The sequence below is a fragment of the Prinia subflava genome, chromosome 5 (assembly GCF_021018805.1).
Source record: "Prinia subflava isolate CZ2003 ecotype Zambia chromosome 5, Cam_Psub_1.2, whole genome shotgun sequence".
NCBI lineage: Eukaryota > Metazoa > Chordata > Aves > Passeriformes > Cisticolidae > Prinia > Prinia subflava.
In genome coordinates, this window is record NC_086251.1 from 39093521 (window position 1) to 39105700 (window position 12180).

The 12180-nt window shown below is 35.7% G+C and overlaps 1 protein-coding gene across 5 annotated transcripts in view; it reads right to left on the bottom strand.

The window, feature by feature from the left end:
• Positions 1-504: 504 nt before the first annotated feature.
• SLC25A21 (solute carrier family 25 member 21) overlaps positions 505-12180 on the bottom strand; it is a 237259-nt gene continuing 225583 nt past the window's right edge. For 4 of the 5 annotated variants that reach the window (XM_063398943.1, XM_063398939.1, XM_063398942.1 and 1 more), the window contains exons 7-10: positions 11985-12149; positions 6976-7157; positions 6110-6162; positions 505-3690 (exon numbers count right to left, since the gene is read on the bottom strand). In XM_063398943.1, coding sequence (XP_063255013.1) covers positions 3620-3690; positions 6110-6162; positions 6976-7157; positions 11985-12149 — 471 coding nt within the window. In that variant the 3' untranslated portion in view covers positions 505-3619. The remainder of the gene's footprint in view (positions 3691-6109; positions 6163-6975; positions 7158-11984; positions 12150-12180) is intronic. The other variant, XM_063398940.1, reaches the window with a different exon arrangement.

The window sequence follows — 12180 nt, forward strand, 5'->3', positions numbered from 1 at the left end:
CAGTGGGAAAGTAAAATACAATTCCCTCTTGAAATATAGTTCTCTTTTTGTGGATTCCTAGCTTTCATCACCAAGACAGCTGTGGGCAAATTTTCCTAACAACCTAAGTTATCAATATTTATGTCATGTGCAGTATGTCCACTGAAATACCGATGGACTCTCCTGGCTGCTGCCACCTTTTCTTTTGCACTAAAAAATAGTTAACAGAACTGCATTTCTGTAAAGAACACAGATATTGTATTTTTGCCCCAAGGAAACAAAGATCTGATCTTGGATGTGATTCATGTTCTTCTGCCTCAAAGGTATTCAACAGCTGTTTAGCTTTAATGAGATGCTGAAACCCTTGCTATCCAGTAGAACACTTTTTCAAGAATATTTCTTTGAAACCACTAAAGATAAAGTGCACATAGGTGCATTTCCACTCTGCCACACTGTTAGTGACATGACAGATGTTATTCTGCCTTTATGATGTTATAGCTGAAATAAGATGAGCCTTAACACCACGAAAAAGAAATCACTTTAATACTAGACAAACTTTTCACTAAAGATACAATGGAGAAAAAAAGATAAGAAAAAGATCATAAATAGATAAGTGATTAAGTTGGCAAGAGAATCTTAGCTTTCAGCCTAGTTGTTCAACTGGATTACAGAATTATTGAATGAGTCTACCTATTGTTTTCCATGGAACTCAAACAAGGGGCACCAAAGGGAAAAGAAAACAAAAAAAAGGAAGAGAAACTTTCCAAAGCACAGCTTTTTTGAGCTTCAAGACTTTGCAAACCTGTAAAAAAGTGTGCCTGTGTTAAAAGCTTTCCAAATTTTCTTGAGTAACATGAGGTCATTTCTGGAATAAAAGTTGTCTTTCCTGACATTCCAATGAGGAATTAGTGTGTTTTGGGAGACAGAGAGACAGGCTTGTATCAGTTATTTTCATTATCTTCATCTAAATCAGGGTAATTTATAAAACAAGGACAGGACATTATGTTAATTATTCCTCCCATGGGATACACCATCATAAACCATTTTTGTTTTGTGTTTGTTTAGGTACAGCTCTCCGCACATCTGCCTGCTGTACATGATACCTTACCCCTGAATGGGAAGTCAGGGGGGCTGCATGCAGAAAGTGTTGCTCAGAGTGAGCAGAAGTGCCTGACCTTGGCTCTTGGTGAACTGCCTGTGATGGACTTTTTTTTGGTGTGAAGTTTCATAGATTTTTTAAAAATGTAAATCTATGATGTAACATACTCCTTAGCCCAAGGATCATTTCGCTGCTTATAGTCACGGGTAAACTGAAAACTGCAACATGTTCACTCACCAACAACAAAACTTGAAACCATTTTACATTAAATTAAAAAGGAAAAGGGAATAGTTTCTAAAAAATAAGAAATAAGGGTTAACTGCTGCTGTCAAGTACAAGGGCATAAATCTGGAGTGAATCCCCTAAGGTGAATGGATGCATGTGGGGTATACACAGTATATGTGGGTGCAGAATTAAATGTTTTGATCTAAAAGTCTACACTTCATTCCCAGAGTGTTAAATGTTTCCAAAGAAATCAGCAAGGCCTAACAATACTCCCTTCAACGAACTGTGCTTGCATGGTCCCAGTTTGGAAGATCTTTGGTGTAAAACTGAATTTCAGCCCACACTACACAAGGAGTAATGGGACACTGGGCTGGCACATTCATAGGTTTGTTTTCCCATACCATCCTGTTTTCTGTTTTTGAATGTTTCTCCTTTTATCCGAGATCAGGCTGAGCTATTAACTGAGAAAAAAATCATGTTGGAAAGGATGTAAAACCAAAGGCTATATATGTATATACAGTATGTTTAAAGCATTTTATTTTTATATTTTGAATGCTCTAAATTAATAAAAGACAAATTATAAAGCATTTTGCTTTAGTTTTTGAAATTATCTTAGTAGTGTCTTCTCTTTGGCCAAGTACTGACAATAAAAGGCAACAATGAGGAACACTTGCCTTAAAACCATAAACTTTAACAGAGCTAATTTTATTGATTTTAACTATGAAATAGCATAGGTATGAAAAGCCACCGTTGCCAAATTCAGACAAAAGAGAGGCTTATTGAGCATGTTAATGCAGGCATCCTTCAAAGGATGAAAACACATTTCTATTTTTAGCTTTTTCTTGCTTTTCCAATGCATTAAAAACACTCGCGAGAGGAGACCTCACATGCAAACTGCCATGTTAAAGTAACAGTGCAGAAAGATACTTCTTTAGGATTGCTAAGGAAAAGGTTTGTACCTCCTTCAGAGGAAGAATGTTTTGTTAACAGATTGAATGTAGCATGGGGAGATACCGAAACTTTCAGCAACTGCAAGATACATGCACGTTTGACAACCAACCAAGTTAGATACTGGAGACATTTCTACAACAGAATGATGCGTGATTTTAAATTATTAAAAAGCTTTTTAAAAGAAAATCTAGAATAGCACAACTGCACAAACAGAAACTATGTCTTTAGTCAGCATAGCAGAATTTACTGTATTTCATGGAGTTAGAATGGCCAGTAAAAACACAAGTACATCCTTGGAATATTTATAGCTACCGTGACTGGGAAAAGCAAAAATTTTAGCTTCAGAGCCACTTTTTTTTTTTTTTTTTTTTTTTTTTACCTACTGAAAGGTACGTTTCTTCAAGGTGTATGGCTAGCTAATTACAGCTGCAGATGTGCTGTCAGTCTATAACCTTGTTTCACCATTCCATGGTGGAAATGAAAGGCTAAAGGGGCGGTCAGGGTGCACTGAGCATTTTTATCACAGGTCAGCTCTTTTGGGATAGTATATCAAACTGGATAAAAGACTTGCGGTAAATTCTTATGTGCCTAAAATGATTTTTTCTGTTAATTTATTTACTAATTTCTTCTATGAATCCCATGTTGCTTTGCACTTTTATGTAACTTGATGCATACTAATTACTTTCAGTATCTTGTGTGATCTGAATGAGATTCATATCATATATATGGCTAAGAAAAAGTAGGATATTTAACAGGATGCATGTTTTTAAGGTTGTAGCTCCTTGTACTGTCCCTTTCTAGCCAAACTCCCAAGAACTTGAAAAGCTCTTCTATGAATGCTGAAATCATAGTGGGCTGAGTTGAAGCTGGACCCAAGACCTACTGAAGAGTTGCAAAGTATGGATCATTTTCATTATCTGGAGTCAATGGAGCTGTCAGTTTACATTAGCCTAGCATCTGCCCCCCCAGGATTATTCATTTTTTTCCTTTAAAATGCTCTGAAAGTTTATGTATTGCCATTTTAGCTGAAACTTTTAAAAAAGTATATGATTACACAGGATGATTCTGTGTCAAGAAATTTCAGTTTGTACTTTAAAAACTCAGCGTCTTATGTCTGCTTTATATTTTCTCTTGGTCTAGCAAAACAATTACAAATGTCAAGTGCTATTTAATTGTGCACTTAGAGAAAAGCATGAACTTAAATGTTTTCTTGGATCAGGACCTAGAGACCATATTTGTTTGGAACTGTATTAACATCGGTGCAATGTGAGGATATTCAACACTATAAAGGATAAGAATCACTTTTGCTTTATTATAGTGTATTTTATAATGCATGTAATTTACAGAGTATATTTTTCAGAAGAGCTACTTGTGATGAACTGCATCCTGAAGCCATGCATAAACGTATTCGTACACCAAAAGCATCACTGCACCACCTGGAAGAAAAGATTATTTTACTACATAGAAAATCCAGCATTTTCATGATGTTATAGAGCATTTCTAGTATGCAATATAAACCAGAATATGGCAAAGCTTTATTTACAAAATGGATAATTCTACTTTTTCCTGAGTTTACTAAAAATTCACATATTCATAAATTCATAAAATCATACCAACCAATTTTACTTAATCTTAGATCATAAAGTTGACGTAAATAGTTTATATAATAAATCAAATTCACCCTCTGTGTGATTTTTCAAGATTAATATTTTTCTTTGTTCTTCTACCAGTGAAACTTTTAATCTGAATATATGTATAATTGTGTGCCTGTTTAATCAGATTTGGTGATGAAAGAGCAGCTTGACTGGTGAAATGACAAAAATTCATCTCCAAGATGTTAAAAATGCTTCCAGGTAAGAGTCAAGATTTTTTCACCATGTTTAAAACAGAAAATCACAGTATGGAAATGAGTATAGTCTTTCCTGGCTACAAATCCACAGGCAAAGTTTTGATCTAATGAAATGGCATTATTTGCTAGAATTGGTAACAGTATAAAATCTCAGCTTGAACGCCATAAAATATCTTTACTGTTAGTGAAGCCAGACTGGTACTGGGCTGTAATTACTGCATGAGATAAAAAAGGGAACATTTCAGAAGGTATATATATAACTAAGCACATAGAGAAACTTATAGTTGGGGATCATGGATAAAGAGAACCAGAATGCATGATTGCAATATATATTATTTGTGGGTGCCAGCACTGGGGCATAAATATCTTTTTGCCTTTGCCTGTAGGTTCAGCTGGTGGCTTGGAGTGGCACCTCTAACAAAGCAGGGCTCTGCTGAGCTGGGCTCACCTTTCTAGGGATAGGCTAAGACAACCAGGCACACAGATTTACTACATGAGTTTCTCTGTATCATTTATCCTAAGAAACCATCATCAGACTTGAAATTCTCTATGAAAAGGAACTCACAGACAGCTAGACAGAGCAGATGTTTGCAAAAGGCTTTCACCAATAAACAAATCACAGACACAATGTTTAAGATTTGAACCCAAATCAAGGCTGATTCCAAATTTCATACTGTGTGATCTGTTTGAGAATCTCTTTTCCTGTAAACACTCACATATTGGAAGGAGGAATCACCTTCCCAGTCACAATAAAGACTGCATTATTGTGTCATCAGAAAGCTAAACCTATATGTTAGTTAGCCAATATAACTACAAAAGTATTTAGAATGAAGTTCACAAGTAACTGACTTGCTGGATCTGGGCCAGAATGCATAATCATTTGTAAGATGGAAAATTTTATTCCAAAATCTGCTGTGCTAAGAGGTACTGGGAAAGCTAAACACTGCCTTCTCTTTGTCTTGTATGTAATCTAGTATCTTTGGAGTATGAGGGAAAAGGCTTTTAGCTCCTTGTTTCCCCTCCCCACCCTCTTCCTCACCCTGCACAATAACCAGGCATGGTCTAGTACTTAGCCAGATGGACTGGGTATGCAAACATTTGCAGACAAACCTAATGCCTCCTTTATACTGCAGAACAGGCTCTGTACCTACTTGCTTTACCTATGTGTGTTCCTGCATATTAAACAACCAGCTTGAACAACTGGAAATACAATTTCATGGGAATGGGATACTGTTCAAATTGGTGCTTCTGCCCTTTTTGACACAGCCTGCCTTTGTGGGCTGACAACGTCTGAGAGCCCAGTGCTTTGCTTTCATGATTAATCAAAACCAGTCAGGGAAAAAAACCCTCTAAAAGCCAAAGAAGATACAGCTCTCCACCACTGTGCTCCCACATTTAGAGTAACAAATAGTAAGACAGGGTCAAACAATAACCCCAGTTTTAAGATATCCTTGTCCTCTTAGTCTTCCAGGGCCATACAAGTCTCTTCCCAGCCCTGCTATCAGATTTTTAGTGTCTCCCCCATAGAGCATAGGAGAAGAAAGTAACTGGAATTTGATATGCTTGGGCTGTGCTTTGACTAGCTGAGTGCATTTTATGGGGAGACTAACCTGCATTTTAGGCTGACTTCACATAGGTATGGAATAGTCTAATGAACTCAAAAGATCAAATTAGAAGGAACAGGGAACTTTAAGAAACTTCCAAAAGTGTTACAATTCTGTCATTGGCATGTACTTTGGTTTGTTCATAAATAAAACAATTGCACAAACCAGCAGTTGCTTGGATTTGCAATTCTCTGATGTATATGAGTAAATTATTTTTTTAGACACATATTTACCCAAATCCATACGTGATACTACTAGAGGATGCTATTTTAAAAAGAAACCATTCAAAGATATTTTGATTAATTTATTTGACTAATAATTTCTACATTTTCTCAAGAAACTGAAAAATAGGAAGAGAAAGCAAGAAAAAAAGCAAAACAATAATGATAGAAGGAAAATTACCTGGACCCAGCCTCATAATCTTGGGAAGCAAGCCTTTGTACAGAGCTAGAAATCTGTAGCAGAAGAATAACAAACAAAACATTTCAAACAATATTCTTGCTCTAACAGAAGAACAGAATTGTAGCATATGTTTGTTAAAATGCTGGCAGAGCACTTAGAGGCAATTATTTGAAATTACACATGTTCAATAGCAGGCTGTATCTGGATTTTAACATTTTACAGAGGCAGATCAGATGAAGAGAAAAAGTTAATCAATGTTCAGTCACAAAAGCAATGTTGTGAGCCTAGCCAATCAGAAATATGACTTTAATCAGTGAGATGGGTTTGCTTTCAAGACAAGTCTGTTAACAACAGCTGCATACAGGGACAAAATGACTGATATAATTGAATATCAAAGCCACAACTCAGTCACCACTTGAGAAATATTTTTAAAAGTTGGAAAATGTTATTACCATAAGGATCTGTCCTCAGTTTAATTATTTCAGCAATAATTTTAAAGGTACAGAGGCCTACCTAATTGCAATTAGATTAAATTGAGAAATAGTCTATTTTCATATTTTCCTTTTACAAAAGGAAGAGTTGAAAAAATTACACATGAAATATATGAAGCATTTACTTGGGGAACATAAATTTTGACAATGTAATAATCATCTTGTAAGTCTCTTGTAAAAGTTCATATGCATTAGGAAGATATGTCCTTGTAATTCTAAAATAAATTATCAAAATGCTACATTGGGCTCTTTTGATATGTGAGTTCAGGGTGGCTTAATGGGACTCGTCAAATCTGAGATATAACAACGAGGTTTTATGGACCCATATGAACTAAAACAGAGGTCTGGACATTTATTAAAATAAGAATGTTTTACCCTTCCTCTTTATAGACTGTTGCCATAGTTTTAAAACAGGTTCTGTACTTGATCTCTCCAGGAACTGGCTGTGGTCCTTGAATCCTACTTTTTGCAACATCAAAAGGAATGTTAATAATTGAGGCTATTGTTCCTGAGACTAGCCCAATTCCAAATTTCCTCAAAAACTCCAAATTTGGATCCTACAAAAAAAAAAAAAAAAGAGGAAAAAAAGAATAAAAAGGGAAACGGAAAGACCTGTGCAGGTTAAGCACTGTAAAGTAATAAGCATTTAATCAGAAAACTCACACAACACACTCGTGTTATTTTAGCGGAACACATTAGGATTTCCTACGCTGGAACTTGTTTTCTTGACAATCCTATTGGCTATGTTTTTACACATGGTCTAAATTGCTGAAGTACACATTTCCTCACACAGGATTTATAAACACAGTTCATAAAGAAAGACTGGTATGGCATATGGGGATGATTTGTATAATTGGGCTTCACAATGTACTTAGTATTACTGTATCAAAACAGGAGAAATCCAAGCACACTATTAGCTAATTGGCCAGAATATTTTACAAATGACAGCAACTTCCACCATGAAGCCTACTAAAACACTCATTTGTGTGTTGGACCCCCAAATGCTAAATTAAATAAAGACTAATCTCAGTCTGCTGCCATTCCCCTCCAGGTTTTTTACATTTATTTTCACATGTAGCTGATCCACTGTACTGAGAAGTGCTAGCTTCCTGTTATTAACAATCCAACTCGGCACAACCAAGAGAGCCTCCACGTTCTGTGCATTATAAACGGTGGTAATTCACTCAGCTAATTGGCTGAAGAATTTACAACAGATTGTTTCTGAACCCTACTATATGCACACGGTAAAAGTTAGAAGTAGGTTAGAAGTGCATCTAAAAATTTCTTTGCTCACTTACAGTTCACAGTTCAACTGAGTTTTATTTGATCTTTTAGAAAGACCTCCTACTTTGGCATTTCTATGACATCAAAGCACCCAGAGTTTATCTGGGAGTCAAAGTCCCTTTAAGCAGGTTTAATCCTATTTCTCTAAGTAGTGGAAATCCCAGGGAAGTGTGTTCCACAACATTTCCTATACACGTAATTTGATTTTGCTATCTGTTTTCAACAGAAGGACAAGTTTTTCTACATCAGATTCTTTATATGCAGCTCACTTCTGTCATGAAGGTGCTTTAATTATAGAAAATCATCATTAAAATAAAAAATGATCTTGCTGTGTTATAACATCAGCACAATGTTAAAATCAGACAGGTTTTTGTTTCCTAAACCCATATGTTTTTAAATTCAGAAGAAACCAAGAAAGAAGTTTTCATTTCCAGATTAGCAACACGAAAAATAAATTAAAACTTCCATAATGTACATTGGCTGAAGCCCATACAGGTGTTAATAAAGAACTATGAAAACCAACAGAGCTCTTTATCATTTGCAGAAAAGGTCAATACCTTGATTTCACAAAATATGAAACATACCAATAATAAGTTAAAAAAATTAGAATCACTTGTGGTACAAGAATTGTAGCCCTTTTTAAACAAAGATCATAGCAAAAAAAATCTGTTAATTCTGTACATACAGTGATTTAAATGCAAATAGAATAAAGCCAATGCTTCTGGTATCTAGAGAAGAAAAGAAGACCTCTTTTGAAGCATTTTGCCCATTCACAAAACTGGACTCTAAGCAAATGTACCATAGTCAACACCAGCCAAAAAAATCAAAATCTTGATTTTTTATCATAAACTTTATAGGAAAGGTTTTTCTATGAAATTCATCACTGTAAAATCTGGGTAATTTCATCAGTATAAAGATTCAATATAAATTTAGGTGTCAAAAAAAATTCTAAAAGCAGAGCTTAATTGGTCTGAGGTTATTCCACTAATCATTCTGATCCCATATTCTCCTAAATCACCTTGTTTTACTATTTCTTCAAGTCCATTGCACCACATCCACCTTTCACTCTGTATTCGTCCATAGAACTTCTATGTTGGCATGGATCTGAAAGCTACTAAAATAATATTATTTTCTGCTATTTTACTTACTCACCAAGCTAAACAGCCCATTTGGGTTTCTCCATCTCTTCTCAGAGCCCCTTTCTCTTATGTGGCAACCACTTGGAGGTGGTAGTGAGCAAAGTAGCAAAACTAATGTTTAAAAGCAAATCTAATTATGATAAAAAATGGCAAAGTGAAAGCTGCTGGACACCTATGAAACGAACTATAAAAGTAGATGCCATTTGCAAAATAATTTCATTGCTAGGGCAGAGTCATAGCTGCTAATTCTCTATGGTTGGTACATTAGTGACCATTGAAAGAAATCTGGTTTGTTCCATTTCCAGTAAACAGAACACAATATTGGTTGTAAATGGTTTGTTTAGCAGAATAGACTGAATGTATGAAAAATTATCCATTAATGGACATTTACAACCCACATATGTCATGGGCATCGTTTGACCCCTCAAATTTTATTTTTTATACAAGATTTATTGGTTTTGGCAAAATAGACAGCCAACATCCCTAATTGGGATGCAAATTTAATGCACAGTTTAGCTGACAGCTAAAAGGCTCATTCAGAGATTTTCATACATTTTCTACTTATGTTACAGATGGTGGACAGCAAATACATAGTCAATAGTCAAAATTATTTCACAAGTGTAGTATTCTTATTTCATAATTTTTATATATTATAATTTTTATATATTCATCAATATTACAAGGCTGGATTTAAGACTTTCTTTTCTAGCAAAATATACAAAGTTAACAAACTAGATTTTGTAATGAAATCAAGTATGTGAGAAATCTAGACAAATTAACAACTATTTAATATTTTTCAGATTAACTGCAAACCAGCTTCTACCAAATTCCTTTTACAGGTTTGATAAATCTAAGCCTCTAATACCTGTCCACTGCCAGAAGAGGTTTAAGTTATAGGCTGTAAATGATTGTTACATACTTCCATTTAGCAGGCACTGAAGTGAAATTCAATGCTTGTAAGTACCTGAGACATAATGTTGGCTAGCAGCAGCCAGATGAGACCTGATCTACATCTTCTTAAATTCAGAGTAAGTTTTGCATTGATTTGAATGGGAGTTTGATCAGAATTATTGGCTATATCTCTCTGTACAGACTGTCTATGACACTGATGCTGGCTGGCCTAGAGAGTCCTCTTAGCTTTATTAGCACTACCACCCTTCAGAACAGACTGGCTGCATGGAACCAGCCCCAAGGAGGGGTTCCTTGCCTGCACTGGCTCCTGAGGCACAGCCAGGAGCTGTTCTGGCTGGCTGGGCCGAAGCAGTGCCAGGGAATGTTTGACAGGGCAGGCGGCTGAGTTTCAGGGCTGTGGCTCCATTTACCGGCACAGATGCAGCCACTGTGCAAGACACCGTAAAAGCACCGTGCACTGGTCAAGCACAAGGCAAACCTCTCTGCTTATTTGCAGTTAATCCCACACTGAGGAAATTGCCTTTTGATTTTGCTAATATTTGAGGACATCTGGGCCACTGGCTGACATTGAAGTAATTTCCCTTTTGTTTTCAACTTATATTTAAACCCATGTTGCAGATTTTAAAATTTTTCTGCATCATACAAAATCTACATAAAGTACTAATTTCCTTTAGATCATAAAGCTCTGAATCTTTCTAATAACGTAATGCTTGTTTCCTATTTTTTAAAATCTGAAAGCCTGGGAAAGCATGCTTATGCCAAACACTATTACTGTTTAATTCCCATGCAAGAACATCTCCCATGATTCCTACAGAAGCTGCACACTAGTCCCTGTCCTTGCCTGCATATTTTCCTGAATTTTCTGCATAGTGATTATGATTTTTTAATCTTTTGATCAACACCAAAGTGTTTACTCCTATCTTAGTAACAAGCTATGCTTGTGCCTCGAGTTTTTAGAATGTGTGACTAAAGTACACTGTAAAATATGCTTAGATATACTGTAAGAAACTTGTAGAAACTTGTGTGTCAGCTGCTCTTGAACAATTCAATTTACTGTAATAATCTGCAAATAAGAAATGGAGCTTTTCTTCATTTACACAACGCTGCCAACAAAAATACCAGGCTACTCAGAAGTGTAGAAAAAAAAGAGGTGTTACTTCATCTGGCAATAGAAACCGATCCCTTTTGATGTGAATTGCACCTTCTTACATGTATATCACTACATATTACACCTGTGACTGTTTAACTGTCATCATCTAAAACTCACATTAATGAAAACAGACTTCAATAAGTAGCATGCTGGAATCATTAATAAACCATGAGTTGGTTTTCACACAGTCATTTAGAAAGTTGCCGATATTGCCGTGTTTTCATCAGTAAAATTGCCTTTAGTTGTAAAGGGAATGCTTCCTTTGTTATTTAAAGTAATATAGGACTATCGACATTTCTGTAAGTGAAATTACAGCTATAATGATTATTTTTTTCTTTAACTATAAATGATATAAAGTCCCTGTACATGATCCTTTACATTCTGTTTTTGTCTCTCTCCTATAAGGATGAAACTTCCCTGTCATCCTTCAGTCCTAGGTTGAACTCTCTTTTGAGTAAATAGGTCCAATGCCTGAACCTGAATAGCCTACATACTGCAGCTTGGCCACCTCTGCAAAATTAGCCCCTTTCTGAATACTGACAGAAGTTCCAGAAACTGATTTTTCACTTCTAAGCCAGTTTGCCACAAAAAAACATATATGCATACCCAACATAAAAACATGTCTGTATCTCATTTGCTGCCTTTTTGCACTGTGACCCTGCTATAAAGGGAAATTCATAAAAATGACAATTCAAATATGACTGCACTCAACTTTGTTTAAAAAGTGAGAAGATCAAGTCCTTAATTTGCTTCCATTAAAATGCTATGGATTTCTGCAAAGCAGAGCTAGGCTAGTCACTGTTTGTCACTAAATACCACAGCTTTGCACAGAAAAATAGTGTGAATTAAAACGTCCAACTTCTTATCTGATTGTCTATTGCATTGTATGCAGAACTTACTTTATTGACTGGAAGAATGTTCTTCACATTGAAGTAGAATCCAAAGTAAACCATGTTAAAAACCCCATGACGGCCCAGTGTTGCAGTAAGGCCTTTGTTGAGTCCTTGGGAGCCCAGACCACCGGTTTTAATGATCTGCTGAGCTTGAGCAAAGCTGGATGGTTGCTACACAAGTTAAGCAAAAGAAGGAAGAGAT